The sequence below is a fragment of the Halichoeres trimaculatus genome, unplaced genomic scaffold (assembly GCF_033239565.1).
Source record: "Halichoeres trimaculatus isolate MK-OKI-2021-1 unplaced genomic scaffold, fHalTri1.1 fHalTri1_scaffold_6, whole genome shotgun sequence".
Taxonomy (NCBI): Eukaryota; Metazoa; Chordata; class Actinopteri; order Labriformes; family Labridae; genus Halichoeres; species Halichoeres trimaculatus.
Genome location: NW_027437184.1, coordinates 17606948 through 17628924, shown reverse-complemented (window position 1 = coordinate 17628924; position 21977 = coordinate 17606948). Strand labels below are relative to the sequence as shown.

The 21977-nt window shown below is 40.7% G+C and overlaps 1 protein-coding gene across 2 annotated transcripts; it reads left to right on the top strand.

Annotated features, from left to right (window-relative positions):
• The first annotated feature begins 944 nt into the window (after nucleotides 1-944).
• LOC141791210 (uncharacterized) lies at nucleotides 945-21782 on the top strand. 2 transcript variants are annotated; one of them, XM_074671478.1, is made up of 9 exons: nucleotides 945-1015; nucleotides 1497-1765; nucleotides 2476-3064; nucleotides 7543-7687; nucleotides 7881-7971; nucleotides 8778-8816; nucleotides 8916-8957; nucleotides 11837-12131; nucleotides 20651-21782. In XM_074671478.1, exons 3-9 carry the CDS (start codon nucleotides 2878-2880, stop codon nucleotides 20872-20874), a joined length of 1023 nt encoding a protein of 340 aa, XP_074527579.1. In that variant the 5' UTR covers nucleotides 945-1015; nucleotides 1497-1765; nucleotides 2476-2877; the 3' UTR covers nucleotides 20875-21782. The 2 variants fall into 2 exon arrangements, with proteins under 2 accessions (XP_074527579.1, XP_074527580.1); XM_074671479.1 differs by lacking the exons at nucleotides 945-1015; nucleotides 1497-1765 and adding an exon at nucleotides 2312-2352.
• The last annotated feature ends 195 nt before the right edge of the window (nucleotides 21783-21977 follow it).

The window sequence follows — 21977 nt, the reverse complement described above, 5'->3', positions numbered from 1 at the left end:
AGTTAAGCTCAATGAAGCTCTAATGCATGTAAATATTACTGTATAATGTTAAAAGTCATTCACTGTATCATTTAAAGTCTCTGTTTTGATTCTGCTCCTTTATGTATCGCTAACATCTTCTGTCAGTGTTGCATCATTACTTCATCCAGCTGTGTTTGTAATCTGTCATCTAGAGGAAACTACATCAGAAAAGTGTTTGTTTTTGTTGTGAAGCTGGTGGTCTCTGGGCCTCTCTTGGCCTCACTGCTGGGTGGGAGGAAGAGTGAAAAAAACTGAAGTGGATGTGCTAAATTAGGATGGACTTCAGCCCAAATGCCAACTCAGTCTCCGAGTTTGCTCATCATCCAAGAGCCCACATGGAGGAGTGGTTTGGGTCATTGCAGTATTGGATGCACAAACATGCAGCACTAAAACAGGTTATAAAATCAGTCAATGAAACCACAGTAGGGTACTCTATTTAGGAAAGACCTTAAATATCCTTTTGTTAGACACCATCGTTTTTTCAGTATGCTGATTAAGGGGCACAATGGCAACACTTGCTCATAGGAATGCTGCTTGGTAAGATTAATACAACAGGTCTAGTTGCTACAGTCCTAACTCCAAGAACAACTTAATCCAATTCATATTTAACTACTGCAAGTGCAACTTGTTTACCATCACAGTCGTAAAAGACACTTAAAGCCTTCTACAATGTTCAGTAACCTTTTGGAGCTGCTGTATTAATGCCTTTTTCATGGTGTGATTGTGGCTCAGATTAACAAAGCATTTTTGAAAGCGATACCCTAAAGGTAACGGTGCTTCCACGCGAATGTATTTTGTACTTAAGTGCCACGGTGTATTTTCTAGCAGTTGAGCGTTGGCTGAAGAGGTGACGTAATTCTTAGCGAGTGCCTCTAACTTTGGCCACCAGGGGGCGCCCTTTGCATAAAAATAAAAGACTCTGGGACAGAAGAGAAGAAGGAGAGAACAAGGGGAATCAGAGATACCAGTACGAGAAAGAACGAACATAGATAAGGTAAACCCATAAGAAAAATGACTTGACATTTTGTGATGGTTTAACGTTCAATGTTAAATTAACTGCAGTTTTGATTGTTGCCCGAATGTCTTAAATAAAAAAAAATAAAAAATAAAAAAAAACTTTAAATATTTGCACCCAATTACTTTATGTGCATTTGCTACTGTAGCCTAACTGACATTATGTCACTCAAACGCTTTGAGTGAAAAGTCAGCATTTAAAGAGGGAATCATCTAGAAAGTGTCTGTAGCCACATCGTATTTCTATTGAAGTGCCATATATCCAGGGGCTTTTACTCGGTAATAAAATATATACATATTTTTCGTTGTTTTTCATTTGGCTATTTTACAAAATTATCGTTTGTAATGTTATCTAAATGAATATAAGCACCCGCTATATTTGAACCATCACTGTTGAGGCAAAAAAAAAATGCTGTGGAAAAGAGAAATGGAGTTCAGGATTTTCTCCCCCTTTTTTCCAGCTCCTTTACACATGAGGTCAACTTCCTGAATCTCTCTTTCCCCTTCTTCAAATTAGTGTGAGGGAGTGTAGTATCTAAGTGTGTGTGAGTGTGTTTGTGTGTGTGTATAAGAGAGAGAGGGAGGGAGAGAGCCTACGGAATGCTGTGATGTCATCAGTCATACACACTCACACTCACACAGACACAAAGCCTAGGAGGACCCACAGGCGCTCTGATTCTCCCAGCTTAGTTAGCATACACTGCTGTGGAGCGGCTATCTACATCCCACTGTGAGTACTTGAGCTAATTCTTCCCTTCTCTTTTAACTTCTAATGCTTTTTCTCCTACCTTTACTCTCCTCACTACCCCCTTTACCTCGAGTGTCTGTCTCTGCACCCTAAAATGTGTTTACACCAATCTGTACTCCAGCAGGGTGATAGTTCTCAGTCTTGAGACAAGCTTTCTTTCCCTCCAAGTGCTGCTTTTGTTAGTAGCTTTTGTTTAACTCCCCACTGTGACTGCTGGAGACCATTTCAATCTCTTTGTTATAGAAAACCGGCTCATGCTGCACTGCTTTATGACCCAAGTGTGTGTTTTCCTGGAACCAGAAATGATAGAAATGGAGCCGCTATCTCGTGGGAGTTTTTGTGGGGGGGTGAGAAAGGAACATGGGTTTGGGAAGGGATGTGTGATGAGGAGGGGGAGGAGGGGAACTGAGCCGCTGATGACAGAAACAGCCCCATTCCTTTGGAAATCTCCTCCCATTCTGGGCTGCAGCCTCTCTGTCAGTTTGGAAACACAGTTTGGGCTCTTCCGTGTTCATGGAGGAAGGGACAAGACAGGCAACTAAAAAGAAAAGTTTCCCAATCTTGGAAAAGTAAGTTGAGGAAACTTTTGGGACCTCCAAACTTTGAGAACAGGAGCAGAATCTTGGAGACAAAACACTTTTTTTTTTTTTTGCAAATGTCTGTTTAAGTGTTCTTGTTTTGTTTTCTTGTAGGCTGTCTCAGTGATGACCTCTAAAGACAAAAAACCCTGACGTCTCAGTGGGGAGAGGAAACTGTCAGCGAAGCACCGACAGGAAACAGGAGTTTGTGTGTGTGTGTGTGTGTGTGTGTGTGTGTGTGTGTGTGTGTGTGTGTGTGTGTGTGTGTGTGTGTGTGTGTGTGTGTGTGTGAGTGTGTGAGTGTGTTTGAATTAGTAAGCCTGTGAGGTTGTACAGTATGTACAAAGTTTGTGAGCGAGGATAAGCATGCACCTTGACTGAATGTTTCATGGGAAAAAAATATATATTTATATATAACAACATGAGACTCTAAACCATTACCAACCACTTCAAGAAACTGCTGGACAAAGGACAGAGCCTCCATCCATCAACCGCCTGTCCTACCCATCATTCATCATGCTACAGCAGATTTTAAAAGATATGTACATCGACCCTGATGTGCTGAACGCGCTTAATGAAGACCAGAAGAAGACCCTGTTCCTGAAAATGCGCCAGGAGCAGGTGCGACGCTGGAAAGAGCGAGAGGAGAAGCTGGAGAAGGACGGAGGGGATGCTGACTGCAAGAGAGGAAAGCCAAAGAAAGGTAAGCAGCCATCCCACCACAAGCTGTCTCCTATTCACCTTTGTTGACTTTCCTGCTTCCTGTTAGGCAAGTGGAACAGGGTGCAGCAAGTTTTTCAGGCGTATTGACCACCACTCTACAAAAACAAATCTTCAGACAGAACTGCTCTTGAGAAGGACTAAACTCTCAATCTTTGTAGCTGACAGACTTGCATAGTTTGAATTGGCTTATCGTGAGTTACAAAGCTTGAGAGGTGAAGGACAAAAGCATGTGGCTGTGGCAAAGTGTCCTTTTAGCTGATTTTCTCTCTGTCATCTGAACAGCTGATGTTGATGTAGAAAGGCTCAGTGTTGACCTGAGGTCCACTAAAAAAGTTTCCCAAAACACAATCCTTGGCTTGCACACTCAGGCTGCTTCCCATAAATGTGTCTGTAATGTTGTTTAATTTGAGATTTGGCTGAGAATGGTTCTGAAATTCAACATGATGACTTCACTATCATGAAGTTCTATTTATATCTACACTCCTACAGCATGTTGATGATGTGGGGTGATGAATGTAAACAAAACACTCACCACTGATGTTAACATTTACACAAGCAAAGTAAAGAACCTGTCACTCTGAAATAATAGGCACCTATTTATAGAGACTAAGAAGCTTTATACAAGTGGTATTACTGCGGACGTGAAGTATGTGGCAGTGTTAAGGGCCCACATGCACATATGTAGCTTTAAATCTCAACCCTGGATCATTTTGTCCCTGCAATCCAAGCAACAGAGACAAATATTTACCGGGTCAGAGATGTCACTCATGTCTGATGCGGATGTTTACATGAATAGATGGAAACATATGGACAGAGACAAACACTGGGGTAAGAATGGCAGCAAGAACATCAGTTGTAGTGTGAACAGTAAATGTGTTTTAAGGAGTGGACTGATGAATGGCAACCTTTGTGATGATCAGTGAACATGGAGAGATCAAACAAAAGAAAACAACTAGAAACTCAGGAGCTTGTGCTGAAACTGGTTTGACACGTAGTACAGAATCTCACCTGTCTGCATTTTCTCTCCGGTGGCAGCGTGTTCTGCTATGGGAAACAATGCTTTAATGACCATGACATAACAAGGAATTTACAGTATTTTTATTTGATACAAAAAGCAAGCTGGGAAAATAAAGCATCAGAGAAAGATTATTTTCATTTCCTCAAACTTTACACATGAGATTTACTGCTTAAGATCTCTTGTGAGGTTGTACTGCTTTATTTCAGTTTGTCACCCATATTAACATAGGCAATCTGAAAATTCTTATCACAGACTTGAAAAAGTGATAGTGAAAAAGTGAAAGTATTTGCACAGCATATTCGAACACATAAAAGTTTAAACCACATTTTCACTCAAAAAAAATCTGCTTTTGTCACAAGATTTAGAACATATTCACATTGATTAAAACAGTGATTTTCAAGTTGCATCTCAAATATTTTACAGCTTAAATGGGTAAATTGCAGTGCATCAGAGTTATCAACCAAAAACATGTGTTATGAGTTAGTTTCGATCCCAGGACCTTTGACATCCTAACACATCACTCTTTTCGGCATGGTTTTAGACCATAAATGTGTCAGCATTTGAGGGTCTTTCTGTTTCACAGCATGTTAAGTCAGTTATTTTTTCCTTTTCTTGGGTGAATTTTTAAACCTGCTCCGTTCGGAATATCTCTTGACCATCTTGTTAAAATTTCATAGACCATTATGTGCCATAGTTATTTTCTTTCATATGAATAATACAGTGTGTCTTTTCATAGCAGGATTTAAACAACTACTGAAAAACTACTGACTTACGTCATCGTAATAACTGTTTAGAACCTCTTTTCTCTCCTTAAAAAATCTTAAAACAAAATATTTCCTTACAAGTCATGTTGTAAATAGATGAAAAATGGTTGAAATGAGGTCTTGGACTTTCAGATCTGATTTCACTCAGTTTTTTAACCAAACAAAAAATTACGGGCTAGTGCTCATTTGAATTTAACTGCTCATTGACAACTAAAGAGATGTTTATGGACTAGACCTTACTCCATAAGGCAAAGCTAATAATAACATCCAGAAAGCTAACCTTACCATGAAACTCTATCTGTACCTTTTGTATCTCAAAATACATCAAACAGTCATCAGCAACTTCCAAAAAGTTTTGTCTGCTACAAAACGGTTGAGTGCTGACACTTGCAATTACTGTTAGCATGGACTTCGAGCTTTTTGTTACACTGTGTAACATCATTTAAAAAAGCTAATCCTATCAGCCAGTTTTGGTTGTTACAACGTGGGTTAATGCTAACATTTGCACTTAGTTTTGACAAAAAAATAATTTTTTTTCCATCTGTGTAACACCATTACAATGTAACAATGATATCAAGGTATCCTCACGAGTCCTGTTAGCTAGACAGTGATTCAAAGCTAACATTTTTAGTAACTGTAAGCAAGGGATTAAAGCCTTTTATCTTAAACTGTATAATTCTATCAAAAAGAAAAGCCAACTTTATAGTTCTGTGGTTGAATACTGTCTATGGCTAGCTAACAGCTATATTAGCTTGGAGGTGATTGAATGTTTATGTTAGCATTTGTCTGACAATAGCTAAAATGTTATCAGTGTGTTAGCATGAAATATGGCCCAGTAATATGAAATTTCCTCTCAGCTGCTGAGAGCAGTGTGATGATACGTGATCACTACAGTTAAGATACAAGACTAAGCAATATGGCCTCAATGATATTATTTGATCTTCCCAACTTGAGCTGGAGTCAGAGGAGTATGAGGAGTACGCTGTGTGAATAAATATGGTCAACTAACAGCACATTGCAGTTGGTGCATGTACTGTCATTGACAATGTAATGTGATCTGACTTGTGTAAGCTCCTGACAAAGCACTTGCTCTATACACTGAGCTGCAGAGTCCGAGAACAGAACTCTGTCTATCTCTTAATGACCGATGCAGCTGTCCCAAGGAGGCTGGATGGAGACTGCAGGCTGGGATCGCATGTTGACTGCCCTTCCACACACACGGATAGCTTCTGTGTAAAATAGGAAGTGAGTCAAGACCCTGATTCTTACAAACAATTAGCAGGAGGGAAACAGGAAGCATACAGGAAACTTATGTGTTCAAAAACCAGAGAGTTTGATTTTATTTTGTTGGCCTTGTTGGAAAGCTAACATGCCAAGTTTGCTTCCATGTTTAAAATGAAAGTTTCGGCCTTAAGCCATTTTTTGATCATGGGACTTTTGCTGTGGTTTTGAAATAAGTATATGCTGGTGTGCTTCTGTGTGTGTGTTTAAGTCGTCAGTCTGGTGACATTCAAATGAGGCAGAGGAAAAACCTTACAGCTAATCATAGAAGTGGCTTTGGTTTTGTTTTTTAAATATCAGTCTTACCACATGAGAGAACACTCGCTCTCCTTTTGGAATGTACAATGTTTTATCGTAAGACCTTGAACATTAGCCAACAAATAAATATCCTGTCTTGTAAATGGTCCCACTCTCTGCTGACAGGTTCATCTCACCTGACAATGATGTTATGGTTTGTAGCTGTCAGGTTGCACTCTGTGTGCCCAGGTATGTTCTGACTGCTGTTTTCAACGTAATCATCCTGGTATGCCCTGCTACAGTGCATCCAGGGCAGGCTGGCAGAACCAGTTTCACTGCGAAAGTATGTTATCCCTTTTTAGACCCAGCAACCTCTCAACCTCTGAGTCTACAGTCAGCTGGTTCATCTCTCGTAGGAGGCTCCTGTGTGCTCCACGCAGTCACATGGCACCATCCACATGTTGTTGGTTACTTGTTTTGCTAGTTTGTACATGATGACTCAATGTTCTCGTGAAACAAATTAAAAAAAATAAAAACAACTCTGAATACTGGACTTCTTTTGTTTCTGTTTTAGGGTTGTGAATTGCTTCATGTCAGAAGAAGTTTATAAGTCAGGAATAGTTCAGATGAGAGATTAAAAACAATGTTGGTAAAATTACATGTGTTTATACAAAACAGGGGCAGGGTTTTTCCCATCAACTCTGTTTATATCAAGCTGCTGTCTCATATGTGTTCAGCTGTTTGAGTTCCAAAGGAAGAAAACCACAGACCTTCAGACACACTAAGCTGAGTTTCACATCTGAATGACTGGATTAGTAACAGATTATCTGTGTGATTGTCTTGAAAAATGATTACATCTAAAAATGCAAAAAAAGTGTGAGTGTCAAATAGCAAGGGACAACACAATTAAGTATGATTGTATCAGCAGATAAAATTGTGAATTTGCTTGGATAGGGAACATTTGACACTACAATTAAAAAATCAGGCTACAAGCAAGTTCACACATATCTACAAGGTGCAACAACTCTCTTTCAGTATTTGTGATTTGAATTTACTTTCTGTTAAAAGAAGTCAAAACTGGTTTTTACCTTACTTACAAGGTTTTCTGCATGAAATGTCTTAACTGATTTTGCATTTTTGTGTCTGTGTCTCCTACAGCCAGTGGTAAGAACGTGAGCTGGCTCCTGGGTCGAGATGGAGATGTGGCAGTCATTGTGATCGGAGAGGTCGATGAGCTGAGCTCCAAGTTCATCTGCTCAGGTTTTGCTGAGAAGAAGACTCCAAGTCTTCAGAGCAACTCAAAGTAATACATGTCTTTACTTTAAAGCTTGTCTCATAACTCAGAAAATATGTAACACGAAAAACATGTTTGTATTTTTATTTAAATGCTTCATACAGATTGTAATTAATCTTTTGCAAACTGTGCTTCTGTGATATTGAAAGTGTTTGTACTGTAAATGGGATGAGCTCTGACCTACTTGGATCCTGTTTTGCAGCTGTCCAACCATCTTAAAGAGCAGAAAAACCACAGAGCCTGTCCTGACTGAGAGAGAGAACCGCCCTCCTGGTGTCTCATTGAATCTGAAGGTGTGTAGCTGGTTGTGTGATTCTGAAGCTTAAAATTTCATCTCATTGAACCAATGCTCTGTGTGAATCCCTGTTCAGTTGAGCAGCTTCCTTCTTTGTTGCCTAAACTGATGAGCTTTTGTGACTTGTCCACCAGACTTATCTGTCCTACAGTATCCTTAGATGTTTTAACTTTTTCCTTTTTTATACCTTAAATTGTCACTTCTTCTCTTAAGTTATAAAGAAAGAAAGAAGAAGGGGAGTTATTTTACTTTTCTCGCCTGCAGTGCATCTTTTATCAGAGCTATTATTTAAATCAGTATTCTCCATCTGAAACTACCCTGTAAATTTGAGCTTTAGTTTTGTGTGAAAATAATTGCTCACTGGGAATCATTTCCAGAGCAGCTGGTATGCTGGACGTTTGTGCTTCCTTTTTGCTCATTTTAGATTTTGGGGGTGCAGGTGGAGGACAGATCTCCATTTTTCATGCTATCTTTAAGAGTGATTTTCCAGTGTTGTCATGGCAACCTTGCACACACTGATTCAGAGCGAGCTCAGCTGGATGGTCTCATTGGGTCAGACCATGATGCTTCCCTGAGCTACGGCTGAGCGCTGCTCACTCAGTGGAAATCACTGATTTTCCTGAAGTCATACCAAGCATGTGCACATTTGTGTAAGATACACTCAGAATAGTTTCCTGCTCATGCGTTAGCAAACTTTCTATTATAACCAGTTATAAAACTATCACTGTACTAAACCAGCTCACATGAAGGATGACGTGTTGCCTTTGAGTATCCGTAAACATGGCCCTGTTTCTCTCTAAACAGGGGAAATGTGAAGACCCGAGCATTTTACTCCCTCTGGCGGTGAGTTCCTGTAACTGCATGGTCTAATTGTTGAGCCCTGTACTCCTGGGTTGCATCATTACTTATAACACTGGTGTAATGTCTCTGTTAAACCCACAGGTGTCAGTGAATGAGCATTTATCACCACCACCAGCAGAAAAGGTATTCTTGAACTTAAGTTTTGAAAGCTTTTGTTTACTGTCACAACAATTTAAGCTTTATTGAGTTTAACAACATTGAGCACACATTCAAGTCATTTTTACTTGGAGAAAACAGACAGTTTTATTGTGTTTTCTGCATCCAAGACACAAAATAAAACCTCACTTTTCCCACAAAGGTTTGAATGTAAGTAGAAACAGTCTGCAGCTGTTTTAGATGTGGCTTGAGAGTTCTTACGTGTCATCTCATGACAGTCCCTCCCTCTTTGAGTAACAGGAAGTAGTGGTTAAGGCCAGCTGTCCCCTCACTCTCAGCCTCTCTGCAGATCATCTTTCCCCCAGCATTCTCCCTCTTTCCCGGCTCCCTCTCTTCTGAACTGCCGCACCCCTCGCAGCTCTCTCCAGGGAACAGCTGAACTCAGCCGTCCCCTCCTGCTGGCTCCATCATTGCTCCAGCCTTGAGTTGTCTGGGGGAGTGTGCTCTCCTCCTTCCCTTCTCCTGTTTATGTGCACACAAAGTGTGAATACGTGTTTCTGTGTGTGTGTGTGTGTGTGTGTGTGTGTGTGTGTGTGTGTGTGTGTGTGTGTGTGTGTGTGTGTGTGTGTGTGTGTGTGTGTGTGTGTGTGTGTGTGTGCAGGTGACACACACACACACACACACGTCGCCAGAGCAGCTGAATCGCAGAGGCAAGGCAGGATTTCTGGACTGCCCCAGAACAGATGGTTGATGAACTTGATCAGGGAATTAAAACGCCAGAGATAGAGAATGCGTCAGTCGCAGATGGATGGGATTGTGCGATAGTCTCCTGAGGTTTGGGCGCGTGAGCTCGCCTCTGTTCTCTGTTTTTCCCTCCTCTTTACCACAGAAAGAAATGTCTCTCTCTCACTTCTTATTTCTATACCGGGCTCTTTATAGAACAGGTTTTAACGTATCTCTGGCTAGCTGAAGCAGATGTAACAGTGAAGATTAAAACCTAAGGAGAATACATGTGTGAGTGTTTTGCATCCCAATGCCAAGCTTACTACCTGGACCTGAGTACGACAAATATTGACTGTCACCTTAATTTTGATGTGACTAGAAAAAAACATATTGATGGTCTGAAAACACTGACCCCATCTGCTTGCATGATACTACTAACAGAGGTTTTTTCATGGTATTTGCTCTGTGCATTAACTTGCTTGCTTTTAGATATACTGCATCTTAAATCAGAGATCTGAATCAGATACATACAGTTAAGATTTCTGTCAGACACTGAGATCATATTGATTTCCGTATCAGGCTGGTACTGTACAGATACCTGTAGCTTTGCTAACGAAATATCGATATCCATGTCAGATGCCATTACAATACAGATATCTGTATTGGAGACCATGCAGTATTTGATATCTAGAATAAATCAGAATCAGAACCAGAATCACTTTTATTTGCCAAGTATCTCAAGAATACAAGGATTTTGACTCCGGTTAACCATGTGATAGCCATGTGAAATGTCATGTTAAAGCCCATGTTATACAACCTGACACCATTCTTATATATATGATAGAGACTGATACAGTTCTGATGGTTGTATCAGAGGTCAATGCAGATAACTGTCAAAGGTAGGGATGGGTACTAAATAAGGTACTTTTATAGGTACGAACTGAATTCCATCAGTAGTACTTGGTACAGATTCATGTAAAATCAAGAGGTACTATGGTTAGGTATCTAAAAGCATTCTTGTGACTTCGAGGGAGTAGAAGAGTAGGCCATTTTCCATGCTAAACATGAACAAAGCATTGCAAGTTTTTTTATTTATTGAAAAACAAATATGTTAAATTGAAAAAACTTTGGGATTTTATTATAGATATACTGGGCATTGGTACTGTATCGTTTCAAATTCGAAAGGTACCTATCCACAGTCAGAGGACGATGTGTACAGATATCTGTAACATAGGCTAGTTGACGCAGGTATCTGTTTCAGAGGATACAGACAGACAGCTGTACCAGATTTTGATGTAATTGTAAAACATCTGTCTGTCAGTTTTGCTGATGCTTTGACTTTACTGATTTTATTGTTGAAGGTTTGTATGATGCTTTCATTGGTGTAAAAGACTGATTTAATAGTGGTATCAATAGCAAAGGTCAATACTGATATCTGTGTTGAAGAGTGTTACGCAATCTAGGAGGTCGTGAAGCTGACATTCATCTAAGACAAACAGGATGCTGTTTTACTATGGGAGGCTTGGATAATACTAGTTTCTGTTTTGAGGGCTGGTTGGATGCTGGTGTTGGTTTCGGAGGAGCAATTTGTGTCGATATCTGTTGCTATCAGTGTTCGAAACTGGTACAATAGGCATTTGGGGCCAGTAAGATACGCGTCTTATGCTATTGCTATACTTGTATCTGTGTTGTCTCAACTTTACCTGTGACTGAGTGTCTGAACAAATATCGGTTTTGGGAATGTCTTCTTTTCAGGCTGAAAACAGAAAGAGGCTGGGTTGGTGCTGCAGATGTAGCAGTGGGTGTTGAAAGCACTGCTGCAGGTTTTCTCTGGTTGATTTAAAGAGGGAAGGAGTCAGCCTGAGAAAGGAGAGGGAGAGGAAAGAGAGGAGAGAGTCAGATTGTTGATTAAGAAGGCGTGAGATCAGGGAGGAAGATTAGCAAGGCAGCTTGATTTCCAAGTCACCTTATAATTTTCTCTCCACACACCCTTAAACTCTTAATCAGTGGTCATAGCTTTGTGTGTTTCATTACAACAGCAGTGTAGTCACTGGAGAACTGTAATTTGCTGAATCATTTATCCAGTGATTTAATCAAACATGACAGTAATTCCACTGTATGTGAATTAGCTGTCAACACTCATCCCACTCCTCTGTCCCCATTTTGTCGCCCTCTCCCTTCAGTTGAAGTCGGCCAGTGCGGCAGCAGAGAAGTCAGTACCCCAGCCCACCACCATCTGCTCCAGGCCTCCCATGAGAGCCAGCCCTGTCAATGTGAGACCAGCTTCTGCAAATGCAACACCGGGTTCTGTCAACGCGGGACCCGGCCTCGTGAGTCTGAGGCTGGCCTCGGCTGCAGCGTCACAGTCTCCTTCCCTCAGCAGCACCATCAAAACAGACTCCAGAGCGACAGCACCCGAAAAAGTCCTCCAGCGCTCACAGGAGCAGAGGAAACCCCAGGAATCACAGGCCAGCAAAGGTAGGAGTGCTTAGCATCAAGGGTGAGGGTGCATGAGGGGTTAGACATCAAAACGATTTTGAGTGTCATCGTAATTTATTTAACATTGCATTCATTATTTCAAGAAAAAATATTAAGCTTGATGGAAATAATTTGTTCAAAGTGCATGTGCAGCATGATTTTATGTTCATGTCTCCCAATGCAAAATCTGATTCATGAAATATCATCAGAAATAAAAGGGTGTAGTATGAAAACACTGAGCTACCTCTCTTATACGCGTGAACATGGTACCATGAACGGTTGAAACTTTTTAAGTTCGACCATAAGTGATCCTAATTAAAAAGTTTTTTAAGAGCCCAGGAATGGAGTTTATTGCTGAGCCAAAGGTGCTTGTTACTTTTAAAAAAGAAGAACTGACAATATTTTGTTTGTCCAAAGTAAGGCAGATGTTTGGAGAACTCAGTCCATAACCAGATAGAAATGACATCTGTGTGGACCTTTGCTGAAGCAGACCGAATTAAGTTCATATTATACAGGTTTCTCACTTCTGTAGCAAGAATCAAAGATCTATGTCTCCAAACCTGATGTGCCTCAGCCAAACAGTGCCTCAGCCTCCTGGAATCTTTATAGAGTGGCCGTGCAAATAAAGGCCAGCGTGCAGGGATCCACATCCAGGATGTGACTGGAGTTTTACGTCATGGTACCATGTTTTCGCTTAAACACATGCTACTTGGGCATCTTTGTGTTGTGTTTTACAAAACAACTGTGTTGCTCCACATTAAATGTTACTTGAGGAGATAAGTTCTCAGAAATGAAATATTCAATAACTGTTCTTTTTTTCATAGTTTCTAGCATTAATATGTTCACTTTTCTGTTATTTAGAAAATGCTAAGTTCATTCATTTCAATTAAAGCTCACGTGAGCCTCTTTCATTTTCTGAGTTCAAGGCTTCCTGTGGAAAGTGACCCCACAGTTTTCCTGATTACTTATCTTACATGTCCACAAATACATATTTATTCAGTATAAATTTTAAGTGAGTCTCACCAATTTCAGAAAGGGCAGTAGAATGAAAATCAGACTTAACAGAAAGAAAGGACAAGAGAAACAGAGGCATAGAATTAATGTTTTCTTCTCTCAATTATACCCAACCACAAAGTCTGTGAACCAACTGATGTAATTTAACTACATTTATTTAGACAGAAATATCACACTTCAAGAATTTATGTGACAGAAAATGTAAGAAAAAAAGTGTATTAGTAGCAAGTTGGCGGTCACTTTTCGACAATACCCCATGTTAGCAGTTTGTTAAATAAAAACAGCATTTAACTTATCAATGAGGATCTTACAGGAAATCATTATAAGACACATAACAATAAACACACTTAATAGGAACAATGTGGTAAACGTTTAATTTGTATGATTTTACACAGCTTTCTTGTGTTGTCTCAACAGCAAATTCCCCCCCAAAATCCCCAAAAAACAAGAATAAATAACTCTTTCTGCCCTGAGACATGAAGCAGACTGGTGGCTAAATCACTTCACTAACTCAACCTGTTCAAGAATTTAAGTATTTTTTGAATTTTATTCAGCTCTTTTTTTTTACAAACGAGTCAGATTTTTCTCTATCTCTTGTTCTTTGTCTCACTCTGTGTGCTACATGTACATAAATATGCCTTTCTAAGAAAGAATGTCCATAGTCTGCTCACTACACAGAAAAGATTTTTCAGGCTTTCATTCAGATTTCTGTAGCCTTGACAAACAAAAAGTTGGCACTAATAGCATAGCTCTATGATGAACTCTTCTTTGGGTTATCAGTGCAATTCCTAGACTTGGTATCTGTCTCAGACTGACAAAAGGAAGCACCCAATTTCATGAATTGAGCGAATACTCATTCACTATATAGTGACCCAGTTATGCTGAAAAAGGGGGGCAGTGAAAGGATGAAGTTAGCACCATCCAGTGGAAAACAAAGATACTGTAGGCAGAAATAGACATCCAGTTGCATAGAAAGCCTCATCTCTATCTATAGGGTCCCTCTGCTGGAAAAACACTCATCCTACAGGATACTGAAAACACACAGCAACAGTTTGTGGAAGCCCTAAGAAAACTTTATCAACAGGAAGTTACCGGAGAAAACTTCAGCACAATGCAGACTTTCATGTTTGGTATTTGAACATTTTGTGAAGGCACTCCAAAGCAGCACTCAGTTGAAGAGTCAAAACTTCTGTATCATTGTGGCTCATAGAAAATAAAAGAAACAGTGACTGAGAGAGGTGAGCTGGGTCAATGCCATCCTTAACTTCTGTAGTATGAAATAAATGCAGAATTCTATTTATTGTCAGCTTCACAATAATATCCATCAATGAGGATAATTCCTTCAGAAAACACACTACAATCTCTCAATATCCCACAGACAGAAAGTTCCTCAAGGTTGAGTGCCTGGTCTTCTTTTACCTGCATGTTTTGTGGCATTTTTATAGAAAGCTGAATGGGAAAGAAAAATCAATCTCACAACTATTTCTTTTTTTCCTGCTCCCTTGTGAGTGTTTTGTCCTGAAAGTTCCCGACAGTTGTTGTAGATTTTGGAAGCCCAGCAAATAACTCCAGAAGCCAGAAACAAGAAATCTGACAACCCTTTAAAAAAAAAAATCAGACTGAAGAGACGTTTGGGGAAGCATGTTTTAACTAGAGACTAGAGTAGACTGAACTCTGCATAATATCATAATTAAAGAGAGCTCTAATTATATTCGCATGATTTTTTTGTAGCACAGGACATATCTGTGTGTGTTTTTGTGTCCACATTAGTAGCTACATGTTACATCAGTCGACATCAACATGGCAGCGACATCTGACAAACATAGGGGCAAGGGAAAGAAAGGAAAAAGGAGCAGCTGTTTGGGTGGGAGTTGAGGTGGGCTGAACGCAGTGCTGAATAAATGTGCCTCGACACTAAACAAAAAATACCGACAGAATATCTGTTTCCACAGTGGCAGGAAGCTTGTTCTTCTGGGAGGCGGAGGACAACTGTAGGATAAGGCTCAGGCCTCAGCTGTTTTCTTTTGAATGTTGGTAAAGATGAGGATGTCTGCATCCTGAGAGCACAGACTGTTAACCACACAACATTTGTAGAAGAGGAACTAAATAATTGGCTTTGGTGACATTTAGTCATGTTTACAAATGGCCCCTGGAGCTGGACTAAACCACTTTTGGACTCCTGAGTATTAGATCTGAGGAGCCAAAAAGCTGAATTGGCAGTTTAATGCCATGATTGTAAAATTCTAAAAGTTAAGATAACAGGAACAAATGTGTCAGTGTCTTAAAAATAGTCCTCAAAGTCCTCAAAATTATCAAGATGTAGAGGTCAGGAGAGTGATGACATCTGTTTTACAGGTCAGGAAAGGGATGAGAATTTTTTTCCCTGTCATTTTTTTCTGGGATCAAGACTGCACAGACGATCTTTGGGGATGGGTCCTGGTTTTCAAACACTCAAACAATTTTAACCTGCTTAAAAAATGGAAGAGTAAATGTGAATAATATCTAAATTTAATGGTACATTTATTTGATCACTTACAGATGCTTGTAATACGGTATTCCAGCCTGACAGTGGCTGTTACGTGTCTTAAACCTGTTTACTAACTAGATTAAGCAAAAAAAAGAAGAAAACATAAGGAACAGTCTACAGGGGAGAGGGACAGTGTAAGGGAGACAGTTCATGGAACAGTTGATGGACAATGGTGGTAAGGGTCAACTCAAAACATTCATGAAAAAGACGCCTATTGCCATAGCAAGGGGATCAATGGACTTGTCTTTTTTAAACTGCTTTTCTTTGTTTATAGACAGTTTTTGTATGCTGCAGGTGATTGCTGATATGTTACTGGATACAATTATTTACTATTACATAACAACCACAAAACTGTGACATCCTGACATGGTTTTACTCTCATGTTCTTAAGGATCAGTGATACATGCACACAAAATGCGTTAAAACATATTTACAGACGTTTTATCGTGCAAAGCCCTGGTTTTGTAGTGTCGCAATCTGAAACATTATCTGAACATCTTTTTGCCCCAATATCAGCCATGTCAACTCATTTTGAGTGAGCTACTGTTATCATTTGATGTGCAGGATTCAAGATGCCTCAGTTTCAGAAACTATGAAGTGTATAACTAAAAAATAAAAAACATCAAAATGAAAAATTATTGCTGATGCCACTTTTGAAAAATGTATTTACACACAAAACTTTTGGGGGGTATTCGCAGCTTAAAGCAGCAACTGGAGGCCCTTGGGGGAAAATTGGCCCACCGCCAATAATACCTGGCCCACGTGTATTGATTAATACAAGAATTCCACACAGATTTCAGAAAAATCATTCAAAAGTCACAGCATCTGCTTGATTTTTCTTTTCACTCTTATTAGTACACCCTACCTTCACTGTCAGCTTTCCTTTTCGTGCTTTGGATAGTGACATTTGGTCTTGCTTGTTAGCGATCTCTTGCAAATGTTTCACACAACCTAATCTCCCCGTAAAAACAAAAACAACTTCATGATGTCACACTAGAATAGGCCTTAAAATATCCTTAAAATTATGAATATGTTAGTTATGCTCAGAAAGGTGTTTTTTTATTTAAAATGATTATTTAACCATTAGCCTAATTAGCCACAGGTTACTGTCTGTTTCATGATGCAGACAGTGTGCAGCCAAAGCAGTAACACAGTAAAAACAGTCTCTAGGAAATCAATTGATTTTAAACAAATAACTTTGTCAAATTATTTACAATATATAATAGAATAGGGGAGAAAATGAGTTGTTTTTTGTTTTTGTTTTTTTTTATTTGGTATATTTGCCTAATGAAGATGTAATTTAGCCCGCCATTGAGTTGGCCAAAAAAAAAAAATTAGGCCCAAGTCCAAACTCAGTTGATCCCTGACCTAAAGCATCTTCTTTATTTTCAATCTTGCAAATTACTTGAAAACTTAATTCACCTCAACTGTAAACTGCAATGATCTATGCCCTGGTGAAAGTCAATCATTTGTAAATGCAGGTGTTATCATTCTGAGTGAAAAAAGTTCCCAGTACCACTTACTATAAAAATCATTTTACTTGTTTTTATTTGAAATCAATAAAAAAGAAAAAGTTTCTTTAGCTTATGACTGGGAGCTTTGTTAAAGTAAGGTGATGTCTGCTGAAAAAGTGAGTGAAAGGATGTTTTTGTTTTTATTAAAAGATTTTTGAGAATCTGTTTCAGAGCTGACGCTCGAGCTGCAGAAAAATGTGTTGTGTTCATGTGCGTACTGTATCACATGATTTAAGCACATGTGAGCGTGAAAGTGTATCAATCTCCAGCAGCTGGCGGTGTGTGTGTGTGTGTGTGTGTGTGTGTGTGTGTGTGTGTGTGTGTGTGTGTGTGTGTGTGTGTGTGTGTGTGTGTGTATTCATGTTTATAAATCCTTCCCTGTCTGTCGGTCTGTCGGTCGGCTTTCCTCTACTCTCTCTTCACCTTCAGAGGGAAGGACACACATTCCTGCGCTGCTTCCCGACTCTAGCCCTGGGCGACGCTCAGCCAGAGCTGATAAGTGACAGGGGCCCCAGCCCCCACACAGGAGAGGCCCCTCCCTACACCAACACACACACCAACTCTTCTCCCTGCCCTTCAGTCCACAGACACGCTGCTCGGGAATTCTGCCCTCTGCCCCCCCACTCACACGCACACATACCCCCCACCCCCCACACACGCACCCCCCCCTTCCTTCGCTCTTTCTACAGAGACGTGGAGGTCTTTAAAGAGATAGATTGGTCTTTACTTTTTGTGCTAGCCTGGTCAGTGACAAGGCTTCCCGCCCCTTCCTCTTTGTCCCCCCTGTACGTTTTACGAGCTGGCCTGAGATGTGAGGAGTGGCGTACGAAAGCTTGAATGGGAGATTAATCAATCTTGACGACTGATTTAATGGCGTGGTTCTCTTTCATTTTAATAGGTGTTTTTGCAGGTAGCTTTTTAATGACTGTTTCTGCTGACGGAGCTGAGAGTGCAGCTGCTTCGGAGAGTTTCAGGCAGAAAGGCGTGGGGTCTGAGCATTTTTCATGGGTGTGTTAAGACAGGTTGGTCAGGTTACCTGTGGGAAGGTGTTGAGTTTTAAGAAAGACACTCACAGGATATGTGCGTGCAAGTCTACTTGTTTTATGTCTGGACACAAGTCTGTGCCCATAAAACCAGCTCTCCCTCTCCTGCTCTCTATATCTGTGTCTCTCTATTAAGCATTCCGCTCAGACCTGCACCGAGCCTCTGAGCTCAAAAAACTCTCTGACCATGAGTGTGTGTGTGTGTGTGTGTGTGTGTGTGTGTGTGTGTGTGTGTGTGTGTGTGTGTGTGTGTGTGTGTGTGTGTGTGTGTGTGTGTGTGTGTGTGTGCTCGGTGCGTGCCTGAATGTGTGTCAGCCTCAATTGCTGGAGCCTATCCAAGGTTTCCGTGGTGACCACACAACACAACGAGACAATCAGAGGCAAGCCCACGCAGCGCAGCGAGAGGACATTAACACAGGAACCGCGGGTCAGGGGGCAGAGGAAGGCAGGGCAAGACAGGGGGAGAGGAAGAGATGAAGAGGAGGGTGGAGGGAGGGGTTAAAGCCACAGGGAGAGGGGAGTGAGGAGAAAAAGGAAAGTAAACAACAATAAACAATAACACAACCTTAAAGGCTACTTTAGGTCTCTCTTTTTTTATGCCTGCAAGACATCAAGAGGCTTTAAAGGTTCCCCGGCCCCAGGAGTCCCTGTGCGGTTTTGGCTGCACCCTACCACTCTGTGTGCCTCTGATTGTGAGTGTGTGTGTGTGTCTTCTGTGCCGTGGTGTGAGAGAGAGATGGGTGCATGCGTGACTGAATCCATGTGCAGGAGGGCTGTGTAAAGGTGCATGACTGTGTTTGTGTGTGGGTGAGCATGCACGTACCTGAATGTAACATGAGAATGCGTGTGTGTACTTTGGAGACTCAACTGTTAGAAACTGTGTGGACGCTTGTGCATGTCTTGGCTTTATTTTGTGTGTGTGTGTGTGTGTGTGTGTCTGTGTGTGTCTGTGTCTGTGCGAGTCTGCAGCAGTGCACGCGGGCGCTCTCACATATCTCTGTCCCCCGGGGATGACGCTAAAAATATGTGGCTCCTCAAGCCTTCTGGTGTCTGAGCAGCGTCTGTCTGCTCTCCATTGCCGTCCCTGTGGCCCTCCCTCCCTCCCCTCCGTTACTCCTGTTCCCTCCATTCCTCCCTCAATTACACCCTCTTCCAAACACAGTACCTCTGCAAGCACACACACTCACATGCACACACACACACGCGCGGAGCGACTACACCCAGCTGTGTCCCTACTTCACTTCCACTGAGGATGACCTCTGCTCAAGCAGAGAGAGGATAAAGGGAGGCCAATGAAAAGGAGGGAAAAAATGGTATAAAGGAGTGAAGGGAAGTGTAGGCAGGGTATTTCGGAGAGAGGAGGGATCTAAAAAACGAGGAGAACTGAATTTCTGCCTTTACATCAGTTATGCGTTGAAACTGTATTGTTTTAAAAGAGGTTCAGTTCTACCACTGATGTTTTTCTCTTCAATATATGTTCTTTGTTTTTCTGTAACCGCTGACTGCTGCATTTTACAGTAAATAAGGTCCCGGTGTGTGACCGCTACATCCTACAGGACTGTTCTATAATACACAGTGAAGGGAGAAAATTAGACAAATGCTAATGCTGGGTATACTTTAAAATCTCTCCATCTGATGAAGAGTTTGTATACAAATATAATTCCATTGTAGGGTAAAAATACAGCACTTAAAACAGAGACGTGCCAGATAGGAAATCACAAAAAATATTTTAAAAAAGAATTTTATGTATCCAATTTTGTAATTTTTTTCTTTGTTAAGGATTTTATGCTATTTGCATCAAAAACAAAATGATCTGAAATTCAATGTAACAGTTTTTTTAATAGCATTCTATTCCAACCCTTTGGAAAAAAAAAAAGATACTGTTGCATCTTTGAAAGGCACATTTTACTTCTAAAATCCTCCAGGCAGCTCTGTTAACCAATCAAAAGTGATATCCTCTTGTGTTAATATCTTCAATAAAGTGCTTAGAAGCCTTCACATAGGAGCTAAGCATACAGGTGCATCTGACAAGACTGGGGTCAACTGACAACAAACCACACCAGAAAAGCCACAAATAGAATTATAAATATAAAGATAAAGGTTTTAATTTTGTTTCATCATTTTCATCTGATCCTTAAATGATGGCACTGAAAAGAAGCGTCAACAGTTGTTAATATGAACTCAACAACTGTATTTAAACTGAACTAAAGCTCTGAGATCTGACAGATCCTGTGCTGCTGTTTCAAATCCAAATGTCCGCCAACTTCAGCTTACTCTATCCAGTTTCTGGTGTTTTTAACTTTAATTTTCAAAAAATATGGACCTGAGATTAAATCTTCAAAATTAATCACTTTGCAGCCGTGCTTTTGGTGGTCTGTTGAAGCCCTTTATGGAGTCTTATAGGTTTTTTTTTCTTTTCAGATCTCAGTCCATCAGACCTGGTTCGGCGTGCTGCCTCACAGGACACAGCGTCATCAGGGAGCACCCCAGCGTGTGCAGGGCGCGGCCGGGTGGCTCAGCTGATGAAAACCTTCAGCACTGAAGGTCCCACACCACCCTCACAGATCCCCTCCCGCGGCATCAAGCCTCCCCTCCCCTCCAAGCCCAGCCACCTGCGTCTAACCACCACACCCACAGTCAGGTAATCCTCACGCTGATGCACAGACGCCCGCTTGGCTTCATCAACCAAATACAGCCACACTGGACATTGGGGGGCTTCTGACATTGAGCCTTTGCAGAGTGGGTTGATGGGATTGAGAGCTCCTAAGGTGGCTCTCACTTCACATTGCAACCATCAGCTCCAAAGCAAGACATGAAGATGCTTGAATGTAAAATTATTCTTTAGTTTCGGAGGCTGAAGTACTGTAAACATGATTTGTGGGAAGTAAATGCCAAAATGGTAATCTATATGTATTAGCAGGGTATGGATGACTATAACATGTATTCACTTGTTTTTTTTCTGACACTTTCCACTTTAACATGTGGAAAAATACGTTCTGACCTGCAGTTTTCAGTCCAAATATAAACCCTGCACGCACAATATTGGTTCTCTACCGATATCATTATCACTGGTTTTTGAGGCTTAGTATTTGAGGTTCAGGACAAAAAGAATGGCCATGGGATGGCCAAACAGGGTGAAGGAAGACTCAGTAGGGTCCTTCTTCATCTTGCTATCTCCTCCCTGGGACTAGTGCAGGGTTGTTTATTTGTCACGATGCAGTGTATGTGTCCCTGTGCCACCTGGCAGGAGCCTCTCTGCGACCTGTTGTGGACCAATGACGGTGCCAAATGCCTTCTCTGTCTCTCCCTGTGGATCAAGTTAGACTGTTGCTGCCAAACAATCCAGCTCTGTGTTGCTCTTCTCTATTTTTACTGAGAGCTCTACAAGTGATGTGTGGTTGTGTTTTATGGTATGTTGTTTTTAAAACATTCTACAGGGAGGATGATGTTTTTTAATGGGATATTTAATGTTGCTAAAATGCTCACTTTGTAATTTTTTTTTAACTCTTTAAGTCTGGCTTGTATGGTGCAATCAAAGAAACAATAAAATTGTGTAACCTGTACAACTTGTATCTGTAAACTTTTCTTCTATAATGGACTCTTTAAGTCATTAACCTTTCATTTTACGTCTTGTAGCTTTAAAAATACAAACTTTGAGAGTTATAAATCTGTAAAATATACCCAAGTTTCTCTCTGCTACAGAGTTTTACGTTTACAGTTTTCATCATATACATGGAGTCAAAAACTT

Excerpts from the sequence above, each read along its gene's own strand:
- LOC141791210 (XM_074671478.1), top strand. The coding sequence starts at position 2,878 with ATGCTACAGCAGATTTTAAAAGATATGTACATCGACCCTGATGTGCTG. Across the intron at positions 8,817-8,915 it reads GCATTTTACTCCCTCTGGCG|GTGTCAGTGAATGAGCATTT; the intron begins GTGAGTTCCTGT and ends TTAAACCCACAG. Across the intron at positions 12,132-20,650 it reads GGAATCACAGGCCAGCAAAG|ATCTCAGTCCATCAGACCTG; the intron begins GTAGGAGTGCTT and ends TTTTCTTTTCAG.